Source organism: Symphalangus syndactylus, chromosome 3 (assembly GCF_028878055.3).
Source record: "Symphalangus syndactylus isolate Jambi chromosome 3, NHGRI_mSymSyn1-v2.1_pri, whole genome shotgun sequence".
Classification (NCBI taxonomy): domain Eukaryota; kingdom Metazoa; phylum Chordata; class Mammalia; order Primates; family Hylobatidae; genus Symphalangus; species Symphalangus syndactylus.
In genome coordinates this window covers 20,103,688-20,126,135 of record NC_072425.2, presented here as the reverse complement: position 1 = coordinate 20,126,135, position 22,448 = coordinate 20,103,688, and the positions used below count along the sequence as shown (strand labels likewise).

General features: G+C 40.9%; 1 protein-coding gene across 12 annotated transcripts in view; it reads right to left on the bottom strand.

Moving 5' to 3' along the window:
- NR6A1 (nuclear receptor subfamily 6 group A member 1) overlaps positions 1 to 22,448 on the bottom strand; it is a 258,389-nt gene that overhangs the window by 218,876 nt on the left and 17,065 nt on the right. For 11 of the 12 annotated variants that reach the window (XM_055271123.2, XM_055271126.2, XM_055271127.2 and 8 more), the window contains exon 2: positions 1,146 to 1,187. In XM_055271123.2, coding sequence (XP_055127098.1) covers positions 1,146 to 1,187 — 42 coding nt within the window. Of the gene's footprint in view, positions 1 to 1,145; positions 1,188 to 4,371; positions 4,523 to 22,448 lie in introns of those variants that run through there. The other variant, XM_055271134.2, reaches the window with a different exon arrangement.

The following is a 22,448-nucleotide window of genomic DNA, read 5'->3' as shown; positions in this document are numbered from 1 at the left end:
AGAAGGTCCACCACCTCAAGAGCTTGTATCAGCTTCACGATGATGGAAAAGTAAGCTTTATCACTGATCTCAACAGCAGACTGGTGGCAAAGAGCCAGCCATAACAAAGTACTAGAATCAGAAAAATAACTCTAGACCATCTCATGGAATCTCAATATAAATTATCATTTGACCTTTCGGCATTATAGCAAAATAAGGTCTGTATACGCTGGATACTCCCATGTCCCATTTCTAACCATTATGACTATGTGTCCCAGAATGGTGCATGCCACCACATTTAGGGAGAACTGGAAATGCAAAATGATTATCTATGATGAAGACTCACATAGTCCTGAAAAGCATCATTTAATTACACCTTGAAATGGTAACTCTTATATCTTAACCATAAGACTGTAAATGAAAATTAAACTGTACTACAAAGGTTATCAATCATAATTTCTAAACTAAGCAAAATGCTTCTTTGAAAGAAATTATTTCAAAACTATCAATACTTTAGAAGTGTTTGTGAGTATACAGTTGTCCATGTGCGTAAGTGCACGTACAAAATTTTTTTTTTTTGAGATGGAGTTTTACTCTTGTCACCTAGGCTGGAGTGCAATGGCATGATCTTGGCTCACTGCAACCTCTACTTCCCCGGTTCAAGCGATTCTCCAGCCTCAGCCTCCCGAGTAGCTGGGACTATAGGCACCCACCACCATGCCCGGCTGATTTTTGTATTTTTGGTAGAGACAGGGTTTCATTATGTTGGCCAAGCTGGTCTCAAACTCCTGACTTCAGGTGATCCACCCGCCTCAGCCTCCCAAATTGCTGGGATTACAGGCGTCAGCCACCGCACCTGGCTTCAAAGTACAATTTTTATTTTTGTTGGTTTCATGGAAGGATGGAGAACAAAGCAAGGAGATTGGTATTAAACAGAAATTTTCAGCAAACCAACCAGTTAAACAGATAGATCCTGGCCACTGAATAATATAGAAGGCATAACTAGAAAAGACAGAATGCCCTTCCTATAATTACAAATTAAAGTGAAATAAAATCTGAGAGTCAATAAAGTAAGGCTTATCAATGACACCTTAAGTTATTCACTTAAAAGTGTACACACACATCCTTTTCTTACCAAAGAATATTGGGTAACATTGAGAACTTACTAGTGCCTGGGTCAAGCTCTGCCAATTCATCCTGACAGAAACCTAAAGAGAAAACAATAGGAAAAAAAATTACAATTTGTGAATTACTTCAAGCTGACTCCAAATATGAAGTATCATACAGTTGGGGCGGGGGGGAATCTATACTCAGAAGTCAATTTGGGTTTCAATCCTAGCTCTAACATTTAGCTACTACATATCCCTTTGAGCCTCCATTTCATCCCTTCAATATAAAAACAGATAATAGCACTTACCGCAGAATTGTAATGAGGATTAAACAAGTTACCAAAATAAAATGCTTACCACAGGCCTTGCCACACAGTAGGAGCTCAATATACAACAGCACAAGTAATTACGATTTATCATGGCAATGTCCGTTGGAATAAAAATTCACAGGAAAATTATAATTCATTTAATACCTGTCATATTCTATTTAACACTGCTAATTCTTTTCCAAAAGAAAGCAAAATATGTAAAATAGTAACTTATAACAAATATCAGACAGTGTAATATGTAAATTTTTCACAAATGCTGAAGAATTTTACCTACACAAACAAATGGAAGCAATTTTTCCATTAGTAAGTATGCTATTGAGGTTGGAATAAATACCTCTCAGAGCACACTTCACATTTCATATGCTCAGACCCAAAAAGTATGAGCTATATTTGTCTGGCTGGTGTATAACTATCACACTGGAGAGATAAATCAAGCACAAGGAATGGCAAACATAGTACATCCTCTATACATCGTTGATGAAAGGTTTTGTTTTTCCTGGAATGGCTGCATACTTTCTTCTGTTTGCTTTCTACTCTTCCTCAGTTTAAATATTTCCTCAGAGAAGTTTTCTCTTGCCTCTTTCACCCTTGTCTCACACACAAGGTCAAATCCCTGGTTATAATTATCTCTAACACCTGTGCTTGCTTCTAGCGCTCAACAAGGAACTACTTGTTCAGTGTCTGACCACAATGAGACTGTTCCACAAGGGCGGGGATCCGACCTGCCTTGTTTTACAGCTTTAACCCCATTACCTCTCACAAGCCTAGCAAGTAGTAACTGTTCAGTAAACAACTGTACTACTTCACCAGTAAATTCGGAAATAACGGATCTTGATGCCAGGTGCAGTGGCTCATGCCTGTAATCCCAGCACTTTGGGAGGCCGAAACGAGCAGATCACTTGAGGCCAGGAATTCAAGACCAGCCTGGCCAACAGGGTGAAACCCTGTCTCTATTAAAAATACAAAAATTAGCCAGGCATGATGGTGCTTGGCTGCAATCCCAGCTAATGGGGAGGCTGAGGCAGGAGAATCTTTTGAGTTTGGGAGGTACGGTGAGCCGATATTGCACCACTGCACTCCAGCCTGGGCAACAGAGCGAGATGCTGTCTCAAAAAATAAAACAAAAAAAAGGAGCAAAATTAGGACTAGAGGGTTATGAAAGTAACTTCTGTCAAAACTGGGTAACCAAAAGCCAGACCAACAACTAGCCATCATATGGGAGAAACGAGATTCATGTAGCAGGCCAACTGCTTAAACACTACGACTTTGTTTTTGTTTGAAATGGAGTCTTGCTCTATCGCCCAGGCTAGAGTGCAGTGATGCGATCTCAGCTCACTGCAATCTCCATGCCTCCTGGCTTCAAGCGATTCTCCTGCCTCAGTCTCCTGGGCAGCTGGGATTACAGGCACCTGCCACCATGCCCAGCTAATTTTTGTATTTTTAGTAGAGACAGGTTTCATCCTGTTGGCCAGGCTGGTCTCAAACTCCTGACCTCACGTGATCTGACCACCTTCGCCTCCCAAAGTGCGGGATTACAGAAAGCCCAGCTTTAACATCACAACTTTTAAAGTCCTTTGCAATTCTGGGCTGTTCTGACCACACCAAACATGCCACATTCTTTCTTGCCTTTTGTGATTCCTCCTCTTCCTCCATTTGGTAAAAACGGCTCATCCTTTAAGATTCAGTTCCAATATCACAACAATGAAATACGGAAAACAAAAGAGGCCTCACCAGCATTTACCAAACAATAAAGGAATAATTTAAATACCTGCCTCTTCCACTAGATAGTGAGATCTTCAAGGCTAGGGGACTGACTGTGCCTTATCCGCCTGCAGAGCTGCTTCTGGCCAGAACAGTTGTGGACACATTATGGAAGGTGCTGATATGCAGGATCAACTAAACAGAACACACAACCCTGCCTCTAGATCACAGTCTAGGGAAGAAAGTCATAGAATCAGAAAATCTTAAGTCTAGTCTGAATAGTGTGTGTAAAGTCTAACTGAGGAGACTGGATCTGAAATACCAGAATTTAGAAGCTGCTTAAAGTGGCTGATCGCAGACCAGCTTTAAACTCCTCTACATAAAGGCAATGGGAATCAGAAAAGCCATGGAGAGATGCCAAGTGTCTTACTCCATTCAGACTGCTATAATAAAATATCATAAAGTAAGTCTCACAGTTCTGGAGCCGTGAAGTCCAAGATCAAGGTGCTGGTAGATTTGCTGTCTAGTAAGAGCCCATTTTATGGTTCATAGATGGTATCTTATCACTGTTCTCACATGGTAGAATGAGCTCTTTAGGGTCTCTCTTATAATGGAACAATCACCTCCCAAAAGGCCCCCATGCTAATACCATCACCTTGGAGGTTAGGATTTCAATATGTGAATTCAGGGGGATCACAAACATTCAGACCATAGCACAAGGCAATGAGAAAATAACTCATCACTACACATGGATTGAATGTTGAACATCATGCCAGAAGTGAAACTGAGAATAAGCATTCACTTCATGTAAATTGACTCAGAAACAGGACAAAAGTACAGGAAAGCAGGCTGGTACAATGGGAAAGTTAGACCTCTCCTAAGTTCTAACTCAAGCCACCTTTAGTTATATGACTCCCTATTCTGGGCCTCAGACTACTTTGGACATTAAATGAACGGACTGTACTAGAAGTCTCAAAAAAGGACAAAGCCTAATGTACCTTCTGAAAGTACCCATTGTTGTGAACTCAAGTAACTGATCAAACAAAAATAGAGGGTGACTCAAAAACAAAGAAAATACTAAGTAAAATATTTAAGATGGACATCTATTGCTTTTATCTGCCTAGCAACCACTCCCCACTTCTTCTGTTAATGGTACCCTGATTTTTCTTTGCAGACTTCTATTCAAATGTCACATGATCCAAGGAGAATTGACCCTAACTTTGTTGTAAACTGGGATCAACAACAGCACCTACCTTACGGGGATGTCAAAAGAATTAAATGAGACCAGGTACAGTGGTGCATGCCTGTAATCCCAGCACTTTGGGAAGCCGAAGCAGGAGGATTGCTTGAGCCCAGGAGTTGGAGACCAGCCTGGGCAACATGGTGAAACTCTATCTCTACCAAAAAAAATACAAAAGTTAGCCAGTGTGGTGGTACGTGCCTGTAATCCCACCTACTTAGGAGGCTGAGGTAGAGATCACTTGGGCTTAGGAGGTCGCGGCTGCAGTGAGCCATGATCGTGCCACTACACTCCAGCCTGGGCAACAGAGTGAGACCAGGTCTCAAAAAATAAAGAATTAAATGAGACAGTGAATATAAAGGCTTTGCACAGTACTTGACAAAGTAAGAGCTCTATATATGTAAGCTGCTACTAACTAATCTCTAGGGTCCATCCAATTCAGTGCTGTGTCTATGGAAGCAAAGTGTAGATTATAGGAGAGTTACTATTAAACCATTCATGGCATCATCCTCAAAGACCTGGGATGGAACCCTAATATCACTAATGTCACTTTGGTTACTTGCTGTGGTTCTTGAACTTTTACACTTTCAGCCTGTAAACTGCTTGATGTGGTGATTCCAGATGTTTGCTACTTCCTGAGGAAAGAAAGACTCTATATCTGCCCTAAAAAAATTCCTCCAAGGGTCACAAAGATCCTGGTTATCGAATTCAGTAATTACGTCTACATTCCCTCCACCTAGTCCTGAGACCACTGCTAATATGTTGTCTCTGGATTTACAGATCATCACTAATGCAGGAGCCTTGAGGATATATGGAAAACAATGCTAATCTTACTTACAAACCACATACCTACTGACCACAAGGCAATGAAATGGCCACAGCTGGCTACTATTGTCAAGCAGAGTTTTGCCCAGATTCTCAGCAACCACATCTAGCTGGCAAAATGATTCTTAGCTAGAAGAACCCAAACCACTGCTAGATATAACCCCAAATGTACGTTAAATTGATTGATTCAATTAGATTCAACTCAAAGGCAATCAGAGTTGTTCACTAGAAAGCAGACTCTTGGCCGGGCACAGTGGCTCACACCTGTAATCGCAACACTTTGCGAGGCCAAGGTGGGTGGATTACTTGAGGTCAGGAGTTCAAGACCAGCATGGCAAAAATGGTGAAACCCCATCTCTACTAAAAAAAACAAAAATTAGCCTGGCGTGGCAGTACGCACCTGTAATCCCAGCTACTTGGGAGGCTGAGGCAGAAGAATCGCTTGAACACGGAGGCAGAGGTTGTAGTGAGCCAAGATTATGCCACTGCACTCCAGCCTGAGGGACAAAGCAAGAATCCTTCTCAAAAACAAAAAAAAAGAGGCTGGGCGCAGTGGATCACCTGAGGTCAGGGGTCCAAGATCAGCCTGACCAACATGGTAAAATGCCATCTCTACTAAAAATACAAAAATTAGGCGGGGTGCGGTAGCTCACGCCTGTAATTCCAGCACTTTAGGAGACTGAGGTGGGCAGATCACGAGGCCAGGAGTTCAAGACCAGCCTGGCCAACATAGTAAAACCCCGTTTCTACTAAAAATACAAAAATTAGTCAGGCGTGGTGGTGCACACCTGTAGTCACAGCTACTCAGGAGGCTGAGGCAAGAGAATAGCTTTAACCCGGGAGGCAGAGGTTGCAGTGAGCAGAGATCGTGCCACTGTACTCCAGCCTGGGCAACAGAGCGAGACTCTGTCTCAAAACAAAACAAAAAGAAAAGCAGGCTCTTAAGCTTCATAAATAAACAAACGTACCCCCAAACCCACCTATCTCACAGAAAACAACATATTAAACAGATCAGGAAATTTTCTGAGAAATCCAGGGTCTTTGGTTGGTGACTTAAACTGCTTTCAAAAGGAAAATACAGACAAGAAACAGATTGGTTCCTAAGATGATATCACCAAGTCAGTGTGCACACAAGCAATCTGAAATGTTACTGCAAAGGTTATATTCACTTGCCTCAGTTTAACTAGGAAGATAAATGCATATTGAAAAAAGGACACAGGGGCTGGGCACAATCGCTCACGCCTGTAATCCCAGCATTTGGGGAGGCCGAGGCGGGTGGATCACCTGAGGTCAGGAGTTCAAGACCACCCTGATCAACACGATAAAACCCCATCCCTACTAAAAATACAAAAATTAGGCCGGGTGCAGTGGCTCACACCTGTAATCCCAGCACATTGGGAGGCCAAGGCAGGAGGATCACGAGGTCAGGAGTTTGAGACCAGCTTGGCCAACATACTGAAACCCCATCTCTACTAAAAATACAAAAATTAGCCAGGTGTGGTGGCACATGCCTGTAGTCCTAGCTACTCGGGGCGCTGAGGCAAGAGAATCATTTGAACCTGTGAGGCGGAGGTTGCAGTGAGCCAGGATCACCCCACTGCACTCCAGCCCGGACAACAAAGCAAGACTCCATCTTAAAAAAAAAAAACAAAAATACAAAAATTAGCTGGGCTAATTTTGGTGGTGGCGGGTGCCTATAATCCCAGCTACTCAGGAGGCTGAGGCAGGAGAACTGTCTGAACCTGGGAGGCAGAGGTTGCAGTGAGCCCAGATCACATCATTGCACTCCAGGCTGGAAGACAGAGCAAGACTGCATCTCAAAAAAAAACAAAAAAAAAAAAAATGGGGGCGGCGAGGGTATGGGTATGAATTAGAATTAGATTCAAATCCCAGATTTGCTATTATCAAATTAACTACTCCAAACCTATGTCTTGGAATGAGGATTAAAAAAACCATCACATTGAATTGTCACGAGATTTGGTGAATATATGTAAATCATCTACTTTATGGCAAGTAATCAGCAAATGGCTCTAAGTCTACGAATCTTATTTCATACAAGAGAAAGTTCTAGTTGACAAGCTCTTCTCCAAATAGGCATTTTGTTTGCTTTTTAAACAAGGTCTTGCTTCTGTAGCCCAGGCTGGGGTGCAGTGGCACGATCATGGTTCACTGCAGCCTTGACCTCTAGGACCCAAGCAACCCTCCTACTTCAGCCGTCCAAGTAGCTGAGACTACAGGTATGCACCACCACACATTTGACAAAAAGGCATTTGACAAAAAGAAAATGACCACTGATTCCTCAAATTGTGACTGGCTATCATGAGAGATTAAAAAGTCACTGATCTTTTTCCTTTTTGATATTTTGACTATAAAATTGTACATTTACCACTACAGCAACTTAAACTTCTGAGTATCACCAGTCAGCAAACTGAGGCGTGAAACACTAGCTAATTATACTCTATAACGTGTTAGAGTTACTCAAGCAATGTTTTAGTTTGACTGTAGGAAGACAATATAGTGCAACAGACACATGGACTCTGGTTAACACTCTGCTAGTTACTCAGCCTCTTTTGAAGCCTCAATAACCCATACGTAAGATTAAGGCCCTTAAAAGGTAAAATTCTACAATTCTAATCAAATATCTCTTTCTACAAAACAGAAGTTGTATGTATCTCTCATGATTTGCTGATCACTTTATCTCTTGCTTTTCATAGCATCCTACCCAACAGTGTATACTCCATCCACACTGAAGCACATTGTGGCTCCCAGAATTCAACATGCTCTTTGGCCTCAATTCATTTACACATGCTATTTTCTCCACCTGAGCCCACCTTTACTCACCACTGACATAAGGACTCAAGTCAGGTCTCCTCTAATTTCCCCCTCCCCTTCCTGCAAACACTCAAGTCTGAGTTAGGCACTACAAACAACATGGCGGAAACTATAGCTTTTCAGGGACCTATCAGGAAGAAAAAGACTGGTTTCAAAATCCAAAAAACAAACACATCTGCAAATTTGAAATTCAAATGTTTTAATTAAATATGAGATAATGTTATTTCACTTAGTCAATTGCAATTCAAGTCTTACAGTTTTAAACGTGAGATACAGTGACACAGGGCTTGTAGGACTAAGAAAGCCAAAGGTCAAAATAGGTCTTGAAATTGCTCTGACGAGTTCTGTGTGCCTCTTCTATGCTCCCACAGGCTCCTGTGCTTTACACACAACCATATCATGATCAGGATCACCAGAACCTGAATTCAGAGAACCCAAGGTTCCAGAGAAGTCTGTTTTTCCAGGATCCCCAAGAAAAAGTTAAAAATCTTTACCCAGGTTTTCTATTGATATACAACAGTCATTCACTGGTCTTTCCTAGACCAATCCCCTCTAGTCAGCTGTATCAGTTTCCCGATCATGATTTGGCACCCAATAAAACTCTGACTAGATCAGTCAGATCTAGTCTCAACCCCAAAGATAACCCCAGCCCTGGGCCTGAGACATGTCCCAGGAAAGGCGGCTCAATAAATGTTTGAAGAACTGTTTCTTTCACCAAAAGACAATAATGGTAAGCACAATGCCACTACAATGAATTTCTTGCCAAAATAACAAATTTCAAGAGAACAATTTCACTATTCTCAACTTTTAAAGCCTAGATAGGCACTGTCCAATAGAAATTTCTACAATGACGAAAATGTCATATATCTACACTGTCCAATACAGTTGCCACTAGCTACATGTGGCCAATGAGTACTTGGAATGTGACTGGCATGAATGAGAAACTGAATTTTTAACTTTACTCTTAATTTAAATGGCCATATGAAGCTGGTGGCTATGAAACAGTGAAAACATAGAAGTTGTCCCTCTTTCTAAATTTGTCACACCACATGTTTTGGACTGAGATACAGCTTAAAAAAATAAAATATGGAAATGTTTAGGCCAGTATTATTTACTAGCCAATTTATAGCTGTGTCAGCTATTATAAGAAAAGGTCCATCAGCCTGCAAATGCAGTCACTTACTCCTTCAAATATTAAGTATCTACCCACACTGTAACAGGCCAGAGGCCTGGAAGGTAGAGATGTGAATAAGACTGACTACAGAGAATTAATAGTCTCTAGGAGTACAGAGCAGAAAAAAATAACTGCAGAGCCTGACAATGCAAATGCACTTAATGCCACTAAGTTGTACACTTCAAATGGTTAAAATGGTAAATTTTATGCTATGTATATTTTACCACAATTTTTAAAAAGTTTAAAGCCTACTGAAGAAAAAAGTTGAAACAATATTTTTGAAAAAATTAACACTATGGGACAGATGGACATGATACACTGGGAAGCAGTGCAGAGTAGAAAGAGCATAAATTTTTATTTCAGAATAGGTTTGAGTCCTGGCACCATTACTTACTAATTGTGTTAGCTTAGGAAATGACTTCACCTCTCTGGGCCAATTTCCTCATCTGTAGATTGTTATGACTACTCAATGATATGATGCACTGAGGTCAGTGAAAGTGCTCGGTAGCCACGATCGATATCAGGGAGAAGAGAAGCAGCAATCATGGAGCCAGGAGCACAGAGGGGAGATAGGCATTCACCAGGCAAACAGGGCTATTTGAGAAACATATTTAGAGGAAGCAGCATGTGAAAGCACTAAATAGAAAAAACAGAATGTTACTTGGTAATTTGACTTGACTGGAATCTCAGCAGGGCCGTATCATAAAGACCTTCAACTGTCATACATGAGGGGTTTTTGGTTTTTATCCTATAGGCAACAGTGACTGAAAATATATGTATACATCTAGGAAGTTTGTCAATAACAGCCCAACTCTCATTATTTCAATACAGGGGCTCTAAAATTTCAACCAGAAAACTAAAAGCACAAGGAGTTTTAAAAAAATAAAAGAGGCCGGGCACGGTGGCTCACGCCTGTAATCCCAGCACTTTGGAAGGCCGAGGCGGGCAGATCATCTGAGGTTAGGAGTTTGAGACCAGCCTCACCAAGATGGAGAAACTCCGTCTCTACTAAAAATACAAAATGAGCCGGGCGTGGTGGTGCATGCCTGTAATCCCAGCTACTCGAGAGGCTGAGGCAGGAGAATTGCTTCAACCGGAAGGCAGAGGTTGCGGTGAGCCAAGATCGCGCCACTGCACTCTAGCCTGGGCAAGAAGAGCGAAACTCCGTCGCAAAAAATAAAAATAAAAAATAAAAGAGCAGCCGAGCACTGAAGCTCATGCCTGTAATCCCAGCACTTTGGGAAGCTGAGGTGGGTGGATCACCAGGTCAGGAGATAAGAGACCATCCTGGCTAACATGGTGAAACCCCATCTCTGGTAAAAACACAAAAAATTAGCCGGGCATGGTGGTACATGCCTGTAGTCCCAACTACTCAGGAGGCTGAGGCACGAAAATCACTTGAACCCGGGAAGTAGAGGTTGCAGTGAGCCGAGACAGTGCCACTGCACTCCAGCCTGGGCGACAGAGCGAGACTCTGTCTCAAAAATAAAAAAATAAATAAAAAATAAAGAAATAAAAGAGCTTTGTTGAGGCAGCCAAAACACACATGGCAAGTCATCCATAGCCCTCCTTTAGATTCTAGAAACTTCCCTTTGTAGGGGGGGGGGCCCTTCCTCAATTCTATCTTCTAGTCTCCTTTTAGTACAATGAATGGCTCTGGCATGAGGCTGAGAAGGAATGCAGCTTTATTTTGGTGGTGGGAAGTAACAAACATGAACTACACAGCCTGCCTTACAGCCATATCAGCAGCCTGCAAGCAGCTCCAGACCTAGGCAGATACAGGAACACTTTTCTTGGATTGGCTGATTAAATTCACACCTGCCTCTTGCTTTTCTATCCAGTGAGTGGGATGCCACTTGGGCCATTAGCTTTTGTTTCTTACAGGCAACCTGACAAACCATACTTCGAGAATAACAGAAAATGCTTTTGAATGCAGGAACATAGCACCAGAAGTCCATATAGCAAAAGCTATTTGGCAGAGCTTCAAGTAGTAGCTTCTTTTCTCCACCTACAAATGTCATGGTCACATTTTTAAAAGTGCAATAAAAACAATACTCTTTTCCTAATGTAATTTTCTTAAACATCAAATCTTAGGGGGATACTATGCCCACGTATTTTCTCAGCTTAAATGCAGTACATGAGTGTCTATATTTCTATGGAAACATTAATAACTTCCATCTGATCAACCTACATCACCTTTCATATAGTTTTTCCGGCTTCTAGCTTTGCAATTACAGCCTTGAAAGCAGACTGAAGGCAGAAAAGCCAGCCCAAGATTATGACATTTCAATTTTAAAACATTTTTTAAAAATAAAGACAGTACACAGCTTTCAAGGCTGTAGCTGTAGAATCAAAAGGTGAAAACAGTTTAGGAACGCAATTCAGTCTGATGAGTCAGAGGTCTTTAGTGTTTCTATGGAATTACAGCATGGGCATTTCTCAGAAAACTGCACGTACTGATGATTCTCTGGCATTTTTCATTTACAATTTCTGGTTCTCTGGAGGAACAAAAGGGACTGTTGATAATCCTTCATTTGGCTTGGAGGTTAAGAAATTTCAAGGCCAGGCACAGTGGCTCACGCCTGTAATCTCAGAACTCTGGGAGGCCAAAGCAGGAGGATCCCTTGAGCTCAGGAACTGAAAACCAGCCTGGGCAACATAGTGAGACCTCTACAACAACAAAAATATGTCTGTCTTTTTCAATTAGCTGGGCGTGGTGGCATGCACCTATAGTCCCAGCTACTTGGGAGGCTGAGGTGGGAGGACCGCTTGAGCCTGGGAGGTTGAGACCGCAGTGAGCCAGGATCACTGCACTCCAGCCTGGGTGACAGAGCAAGACCTTGTCTCAAACAAAAAAAAAAAAAGAAATTTCAAAATGCAAAATACTTAATACAGAAAAATGTAAGAAAATATATACAATAATCTGTCAGTTGCCATTTATTGAATCTATTACTACACACGAGGCATCAGCTTGACACTTTATATGAATTCTTACTGAAAAATAGCTACTATTGTCTCCATTTTATAGATATAAACAGATCATTGTACTCCACTACATGGAAAAAGCCACTAAAGTCAAAACAGGAGAACTTCTATTGAAAGCATCTTGACTAATAAAACCCTATCTTTGCACACTGCATGTTCTGCAACAGCCGGATGGATGGGAATTTAGCATAATTTCAAAGAGCAACCCTGATGCTCCCACAACAGCAGGACCTCAAAGTCCAAGAAGAATACCACATCTTACTTGAGCCCATTTACAAGTCACCTCCTGAAAAATCCAAGATGCCTATGTCAGAAGCAGCTACTGAGGGAAGTGAAGATGTTTTTATTTGTTCATTGTCATTTTGAAGACTGACTAAAGTCTTACTGACCAAGGAGTTTGTTTGAACATGGTCAGAGAGCTTTCAAAGTCATTTCGGAAAGTGCCCCACACCATCCTCAACAGATGGTTTGACGGAAGAGAAGTAGCCAGCTGTGCTCAGGAAATCCATTAGTAAGGTGCAGATACCACCAAAGAGATGTCCCACATGTGGCAGAATGTACCTTTTTCCTTATTTTCTTTAAAATCTACATATAAAAATGAAAGATGGATGCATGAGGGCCTAGAAAATGTTTATCCCTCTGGATCAATCCTAGGAATCTATCCTAAGAATCAGAAATAAAGAAAATAGTACAAAACTCGAGGCCATCTAAAAATTCAAACACAGGAGAATGATTAAATTATGTACACTTATTCAATGGAATAGTTTGCGAACACTATAAATGTTTTCCAAGAGTTTACAAAGGGCAAATACCATATTAAAAATATAATGTAAAACTGTATTCTTGAAATGAGCTCAGGCATATTTAAATACATATATACACACAAAAAAAAACCACTTTGGTCTATTTTCTCTTAGTGATTATCTCTTAGTATAACTAATTTTTCTTCCTCCATTCTACTTTTCTGATTAAAATATATTTTTTATAAACAGAAACATACATTAAAAAAATCCTGGCAGGGCACAGTGGCTCACGCCTGTAATCTCAGCACTTTGGGAGGCTGAGGCGGGCAGATCACCTGAGGTCGGGAGTTCGAGACCAGCCTGACCAACATGGACAAACCCCGTCTCTACTAAAAATACAAAATTAGCCAGGCATGGTGGCGCATGCCTGTAATCCCAGCTACTTGGGAGGCTGAGGCAGGAGAATCCCTTGAACCTGGGAGGCAGAGGTTGCAGTGAGCCAAGATCGTGCCATGGCACTCCAGCCTGGGCAACAAGAGTGAAACTCTGTCTTAAAAAAAAAAAAAAAAAAAAAATTCCTAAGAACAGGCCAGGTGCAGTGGCTCACGTCTGTAATCCTAGCTTTGGGAGGCTAAAGCGGGCAGATCACCTGAAGTCAGGAGTTCAAGATCAGCCTTGCCAACATGGGAAACTCCGTCTCTACTAAAAAATACAAAAATTAGCCAGGCGTGGTGGTGCGTGCCTGTGCAATTCTCCCTGCCTACTCAAGAGGCTGAGGCAGGAAGAACTGCTTGAACCCGGGAGGCGGAGGTTGCAGTAAGCCAAGATCGCGCCACTGCACTCCAGCCTGGGTGAGAGTCAGACTCTGACTCAAAAAAAAAAAAAAAAAAAAAAATCCTAAGAACAAAATGATTTGGCTAAACTGTCTACAATCAACAGCTTCAACTGAAGGGGAAAAAAAACTACCAGACATTCTCTAAATGACTTTTAAATTACTATCTTATTATAAACACAATTCTGGGCACTAATCTTTCTTACATACTAGTCATGAATGCTTAAAGCTCAGTACTATCTCCCATGTCCCAGCTTCAGAAATCCATTGTGTGGCAACAGAGAGATACAACATCTTTAACCTTTCATCGAAACCAGGATCTTTCAAATCTGAAGCAAAGCTAGTTAATCATACCTATGAAATAATTCTGTGCCAGCCACAGTGGCTCACACCTATAATCCCAGCACTTTGGGAGGCCCAGGTAGGTGGATCACCTGAGGTCAGGAGTTCGAGACCAGCCTGGTCACCATGGTGAAACCCCATCTCTACTAAAAATACAAAACTTAGCTGGGCATGGTGGTGGGCACCTATAATCCCAGCTACTCGGTAGGCTGAGACAGGAATCACTTGAACCCGGGAGGCAGAGGTTGCAGTGAGCCAAGATTGCACTACTGCACTCCAGCCTGGGCAACAGAGCAAGACTCCATCTAAAAAAAGGAAAAAGAAAAAAAAAAACAATAATTCCAAAAGAAATTTAAAAAATCTATTCCAACCTGGTGAGTTAAGACAGAAGAGCAACAACCAAGATATTTACAGCACAACATAAATACAAAAGATACTCTACAAAATAGGACTAAGGGAGAAAAAACTCTTGCTTTTTCTTAGTTGCTAAACTTTCCTATATTCTAAAATCAAATTCAACAAATATTTACCTAGTGTTTTCCATGTATAGGCTGCTATCCCAGACTGCATTGGAGAAATAGATGAGTAAAGCTGGCTGCCCCTAGATTCTTAAAATCTAACATAGAAAATAGAAAACTGACCGGATACAAGGACTTTTGAAGTAAATGCCCTAATGGAGACATTAACAGCAGTGGTCAAACACTATTTATTTCTTCTTAGGGAAAACTAGAAAAAAGTTAATGACAAAATGGCACTTGAATCAGACTAGTAAGGGAGGAAAGAAAGAATGTAAATACAGACACATTATCAATAATACTCAGCCATACATATCTTTTGGATGTCCTTCCACTGCAAGCAACTATTTCCCCTAGAAGCAGTCACATCCTTACAGATGATTATACAGACCTTGTCTGACTTTTTTTTTTTTTTTTTTTTTTTTTTTTTTTTTTGAGACAGAGTTTCACTTAGTCACCTAGGCTGCAGTGCAATGGCATAATTATGGCTCACTGCAGCCTCGACCTCCCAGGCTCAAGGGATCAACCCAACCCACCTCAGCCTCTAGAGTAGCTGGGACTACAATCATGTGCCACCACGTCCAGCCTGACATGTTCTTTACTAAATGTCCTCAGGGGCAAGAAAGGCCTATCCTAGCACACACACAACCTTCTCATCCTAGGGTGGAAGGTCTCATCCACATACACTTTCACTTACACTTCCCAACTGATGATTCCCCTCTCCCCCAAACTTTCAATTCTGGATGAGACTCTTCTGCTGAACCACAGACCCATCTATCCAAATGTCTATTGTCAATGTCTACCAGGATAAATAACCCATAGGCTCCATCAATTTCAACATGTCAAACTGAACCTATTATTTTCTCTTTGAATCCTCTTTCTCCTGTGTTCTTCACTCAGGTTCCAGGTACCACCAACTCTCATCCCCCAAGCCAGAGATCCCCAAAGACTCCTCCCGGGCTCCCACTTTACCACCCTTCCCAACACTCCCCCTGAATGAATATAGTCAATCACCAGGACATTTTCATTCTCTCTCAAATATCCCTAGATCAAGCTCAAGTCATCTAATCACCCTATAATCCTAGACTATTATGACTGCTCCTCTCTCTTCCTGGAATTTAATTTCCTAATCCACTCAAAAATCCTGTTTGATCCCCCTTTTCAACTTTTTAGCATACATTAATAGCACTAAATTACAGAAATAAACAAATCCAACATTTGAAAAGCTGCTTTTTGCAACCTTATTTCCTCGAAACACCCCAAAGCTTGAAAACGATAACACCTAAATTCCTATTTGCAAACTCTCTTTATACAGAGATGCAAATATACCAACTTTGATGTTAAAGCAAGCTTCTAATATTAAGATATCAATAAAGTGATATACTAGGCAAGATGCCTTGCTCCAGTATTAATAAGCCATTTGTATAAGGCTAAGTGGGCCGGGCGCGGTGGCTCAAGCCTGTAATCCCAGCACTTGGGAGGCCGAGGCGGGCGGATCACAAGGTCAGGAGATCGAGACCATCCTGGCTAACACGGTGAAACCCCGTCTCTACTAAAAAAATACAAAAAATTAGCCGGGTGCAGTGGCGGGTGCCTGTAGTCCCAGCTACTCGGGAGGCTGAGGCAGGAGAATGGCATGAACCCGGGAGGCGGAGCTTGCAGTGAGCCGAGATCGCGCCACTGCACTCCAGCCTGGGGGAGAGAGCAAGACTCCGTCTCAAAAAAAAAAAAAAAAAAAGGCTAAGTGATCTACTCCCTCTGTACTTAGATTTTTTCCTCAGTGAAAGATCAATTTTCTTAGGATCATTTTTCAGCTCTAAAGTCCATGAGTTTATCAAAAGTTGCAGTCGTGTATAATAGGGGGTACAAATCATACAACGCTAACACTTGAGGAACCCTTAAGGGGTTATCGAGATTCTTAGATTTTTTTTAAAAACTAGAAGGATAAACTATAAATCATTCCTAACCTCTTCCATCCCACTGTAGCCCCCATTTTACAGAAGGGAGAAATTGTGTAAAGGGAATAACATTTGTAGGATTCCTGTGATTTAAACGCTAATTGTGGTCCCATAGGCATTTCCCCGATCTAAAAATGGGAACAAAAGAACTTACTTAACAGGGCTGTTGTAAGCATTAAATGAAATAAATATAAGCACTCAAAACAGTACCTAGCATATAGCAAATGTTCAATAAGAGTTACCTATTATTGGCCAGGTGCGGTGGTTCACGCCTATAATCCCAGCACTTTGGGAGGCCAAGGCGGGCAGATCACCTGAGGTAGGGAGTTTGAGACCAGCCTGACCAACATGGAGAAACTCCATCTCTACTAAAAATACAAAATTAGCCAGGCGTAGTGGCACATGCCTGTAATGCCAGCTACTCAGGAGGCCGAGGCAGGAGAATCACTTGAACCCGGGAGGCGGGGGTTGCAGTGAGCCAAGATTGCACCATTGCACTCCAACCTGGGCAACAAGAGTGAAACTCCATTTCAAAAAAAAAAAAAAAAAAAGAGTTACCCATTATTATAATTGGAAACCCTCCAAAACACAAATATAAATAGACTCAGAAAAGACTTCTTAATTTAAAAAATCTAAACCACTTTGCAGCAGCTCTAGGGAAAGTGTTCCATTCTGCACACACTTAGGGAATAGGACCTTTTATTAAGTCATTACCCAGTGCTATTACTGAGAGGTCGGCTTCTTCATGAGGTTGCAGTATTCATGTAAAAACTGACCTTTGGGTCAACCATTCAGATCTCAGATCACCCAATCAATAAAATAAATAGGGTATTTTTTTTTTTAAGAGACAGGTCTCGCTATGTTGCCCAGGCTGTAGTGCAGTGGCCATTCACAGACACAATCATAATGCACTCCAGCCTCAAACTTCTGACTCAAGCAATCCTCCTGCCTCAGCCTCCCCAGTAGCTGGAACTATAGATGCACACCATCACACCAGCTTGTTAAAGCACTACAGATACTAGTATACCCTGCACCACTAAAATCACACTCTTACTTACGTAACGCATGTTTCTTTACAGTTTTTGATACCTATTATAAGTTCAACAAAGTTCCTCTTCTAGCATTAACATACATTAGCACAAACATAAGGTTAGAATTGCACCCCTGCTTCCCTACAGCTCAACTGGACTTCCAGAGTAAGAGAGGATTATTTGGTATACAGCTGTTCTGAGTTTAACAATCTTCTCTCTGAATATGCCTCACATTCCTGAATAAGTAGCAGTGACCATACTATTCAAAAAGTAAATACTAAGGATGTTAAATGAGAAGAACGTATTTGTAAGGTTAGCAAGGCAAACTTTAATACAAGCTGACCTGGAAATTGAGACTGTATAGACACACTGGTTACTTTTAGTCCCTACCATGTTAAGGCTCTCATGTTTCTAGTTTATATTATTCACTCTTCATCTTGTATCAAATAGTATTTAAGAGCCTAATGCTATTTTGCTTTGTTTCCTAAAAGGCATTAAGGATCAAAAGTCTCTCCCATTCCACATGGAGTTCTGTTTCCATGTCACATGCCCAGGGCCAGCATTTTTAAGCAAGGGTCTCTTTGCTTCTTTGCCTCCCCATTGGCAAGCATTTGTCCTAAACCTCACAACAGCATCTTTCTCCAACATCACAAATTGGCTTTGGACTTTGCTCTTCTCCTTAGAAATACATAAAGGCATCATTAAAAAATAAATAAATAGGCCGGGCGTGGTGGCTCACGCCTGTAATCCCAGCACTTTGGGAGGCCGAGGCGGGCAGATCACGAGGTCAGGAGATCGAGACCAGCCTGGTCAATATGGTGAAACCCCATCTCTACTAAAAATACAAAAAATTAGCCAGGCGTGGTGGCGGGCGCCTGTAGTCCCAGCTACTCGGGAGGCTGAGGCAAGAGAATGGCGTGAACCCAGGAGGCGGAGGTTGCAGTGAGCCAAGATCGCGCCACTGCACTTCAGCCTGGGTGACAGAGTGAGACTCCATCTCAAAATAAATAAATAAATAAATATCATGACCGGTTAAGAAAAAAAAAGTCAAGATTTTTAAACAAGCAATTTTCAAGGACCATACTTGTCTCCACGGCTAAAAATGAAGTCTGGTTTTAATTCTTGCATCTACCATTAAAACACAGTCTCCTAAATACTAGACTCCTTAAGGTACAAATGGCCCTTTGTATCCTCTACCAGAAGCTAGTGCTGAGATTCTGAGAGTGTAAGCCCCAGCTGGATCAGACACATTTGGGTCTGAGTCCCATCTCTCCCACTTAGGGGGCCAAGTCACTTAACTTGTTCTCCTATCTGCAAAATGAAAATAATGTTACTCTCCTTATAAGGCTGCTGCATGTAATTATCACACAGTGGGCACACAATAAATTTCAGCTTAAGAAAAAAGGAAAGGCAAACCATTAACTACAAAATTTTCAGAGAAAGACACTAGTGACACCCAAGTACTAATTAGGCTAATACTGCACATCAATATAATTGTTAAATCACAACTCAGCAAAGAAATCAGCTAAGACCAAAACTTTCTAACAAGAACATAAACAGTTCAACATATGCTCCAAAAAGGACAGAAAAATTAAGTTTTTGTGTGTGTGATTTACAATTTAAGTGGTAAAAATTCTTCTAGATAGAGCACTTATGAGCTTGACAATAACATTCAAAACTCCTGGTAGAAGTCCTCCTTACTTCATTACTTCATACCAAGGCATGCTGACAAATCTCCTTACCCTGAGCTAAGCTCTGGATTGAGACCCTGGAATCAAAGTGTCACCGAGCAAGAATTATATATTCTACCTTGTACCAAGTATCAGAAAAATTTTACTAAAATATCAATTAAACCAAGTGGGGTGTGCCATACACTACATGAGTCTGGTGCCTAGGATTAAAAATCTATTAGAAATAGGTTTCACAAGATGATTTATCAAGAATCCATAGTAAATGTTCAGAGAGATGGCTAGCATAGACAAAGTACAATAAATTAGAAATAGGAAAATTACCATAACTGGAATTTCTTATTTATTTTATTTTTTATTTTTATTTAATTTTTTTTTTTTTGAGACGGAGTCTCGCTCTGTCGCCCAGGCTGGAGTGCAGTGGCGCAATCTCGGCTCACTGCAAGCTCCGCCTCCCAGGTTCACGCCATTCTCCTGCCTCAGCCTCTCCGAGTAGCTGGGACTACAGGCGCCCGCCACCACGCCCAGCTAATTTTTTTGTATTTTTAGTAGAGACGGGGTTTCACCGTGGTCTCGATCTCCTGACCTCATGATCCGCCCGCCTCGGCCTCCCAAAGTGCTGGGATTACAAGCGTGAGCCACCGCGCCCGGCCATAACTGGAATTTCTTTTAAAAATCCTCAATTTCTTTCAAAGTACAAAGTGTTTCCATGAACAATTTTAAGGATGCTATTTAAAATAATTCAGAACTGAATTTTTTTCCTTTAGTAACTAGTGGAACAAACTTTTTAAACAACAGGATTACAAAATTCCTCCTTTTGTGTTTGAAGAAGCTACTGTCACAGTACAAAATTAAATAGAACAGAAGGGCGGGGTGGCTCACGCCTGTAATCCCAACACTTTGGGAGGCCGAGGTGGGCGGATCACTTGGTCAGGAGCTCAAGACCAGCCTGGCCAAAATGGTGAAACCCCGTCTCTACTAAAAATACAAAAATTAGCTGTGCATGGTGGCATGCACCTGTAATCCTGGCTACTCGGGCTCCTGAGGCATGAGAATGTTATAAACGCAGGAGGCAGAGGTTACCAAGAGCCAAGATCACGCCACTGCACTCCAGCCTGGGCAACAGAGCAAGACTGTCTCAAACAAACAAACAAAAAACAAAACAAAAAAATTAAATAAGAAAAAATGACAATAGGTTTTTCTCTTATTCAGAAAGTTTTAAAGATAAAATCAAATTAAAATTAAACAATTTTTTTAAAAGGATAAAATTTTTTAAATTCAAATTATAATCTAGGCTTCAATTATGGTAAAGTTCCATCAGCTACCTATTGTTTCCAATATAACACAATAAAATGGTAATTAAACATAACTATTAATATAAATTACAAAACTATAATAGGCAATAAAAGTCAAAGAAATTGCCCTTGAATGCACTTGAGATAACATCTGTTTCAAAAACTGCTGGCAATATCTTTTCTCAAGCTCACTTTTCCAACATTATCTAATGAGGAGGAGGCAAGGGAATGTTTACGATGTCTTTAGTTATTTCAATAAATCATTTATGTAGGGGTACAAGTACCTACAAAATTACTATATATTTTACACCCAACTTCTGGAATTCACTAAGCACTAAGAAACGCAATGTTTTAAGAAAGACTTGTTTTTAAAGATGAAATCCTATCTCACAGCAGTTAAATTAAAAAAAAAAAAAGACATCAGAAAAACACATCTAAAAATCTCTACACTACTCTGGAGTTAGCTGAATTCTCTTAGAGGATGAGGAAGAAAAGAGGAGAGGCCGGGAGAGGGAGGCAAGAGGAAGGATGAAAGGAGAGAAAGAAAAGTAAGGAGGGGGTACCTAGGCAGTAAGGCCTGTGGGACTGGTTCAACTTCGAACAAATTTCCTCTTCCCTAAGACTCAGTTTACTCATTTGTAAAATGTACACACCATCACCTATGTCAGTGTTTCCCAAAGCAAGGAGACCACTGGATGATTTTAAATGGTACAAAGAGAAGGCATCATAAAACATTCCAAAGCTGTTACTACCTTTTCCACTGTCTTTCAATCCTTCTGATTACATCAGAAGAAAAATGTGGTTTTAGTTTTTCTAGTGCCTCTCTAATGCTTACTAATCTCTCTAACAAAGGCCTGGTCAGAGACTTTGGCAGACAATAGCATTTAGAATTTAACACAATTCTATTTTCATTAAATTTTTTTCATTGTTACTTTCTACTTGTGGCAAATAATTTTTCATTTAAGCTAATGAAAAAAATTCATTTTAAAATAAATGTTGGGTTGCAGAATGTTAACTATTCAGTATTTAAAATATTAAATAAGCAATATATTAGAAAATGACAAAAATCGTGTGGTGAAACAGGAAAAACTGAAGATTTAAAAATACTGGTTTAGCAGAGTAGTGGTTAGTAGAAGGCTATTTTCAACTCTAAGCCTCAGTTTACTCATCTATAATAGGGGAATATCACCACCTATCCAAAGAAAAGTTATGGAAAGGATTACATGAGTTGGTTTAGGTCTGTGCCTAGTGCTGAGTGTTCAACAACTACTTGTTCCCTTCCCTTTTAAGGATATTACCAGAAAGCCTTTTCAGAGACCTCCAGAGAGAGACTTTGGGTAGGGGATGGGGATGCTGGGCTTCCTGTATATCAGAAACAGGAGCATTTGCTCTGGTTCTAATACTTCCCATAAGAACCTCCAGGGACCTAGCCTTGCTTTTACCCTGATAAAGCTGCAGTCTACTCTCCTAAGGCTCATAATTCTACTTACAAGCAAGTGACTGGGAATAAAGTGCTACAGAAAAGGGGCACGTATCTTAAATCACTGAGAAGTCAAACCCTAAAGGGCACCAAGGAAGGAAGGGCCATTTTATAACAGAAGTCCAAGCCAAAACAAAGTATTTCATTTGGGCAAATTCAACAACTCTGTAATGGAAAAGAAAGTCACTAGGTGGTTCATAACCAGCCTTTATCACCTGATATTGTCAAACTAGAGCCCACAGGGGAGAAAAACCTTGGGAGGAGGAGTTCCAACTCAGAGTAGGAATGCTTCAAGAAAAGGAACACCAACTGAGTACTTACTATAGTCCTATCATTGTGTAGTAATAGGCACTTTATTTTACATATATTGCCAAATTTTTCCAAACCTAT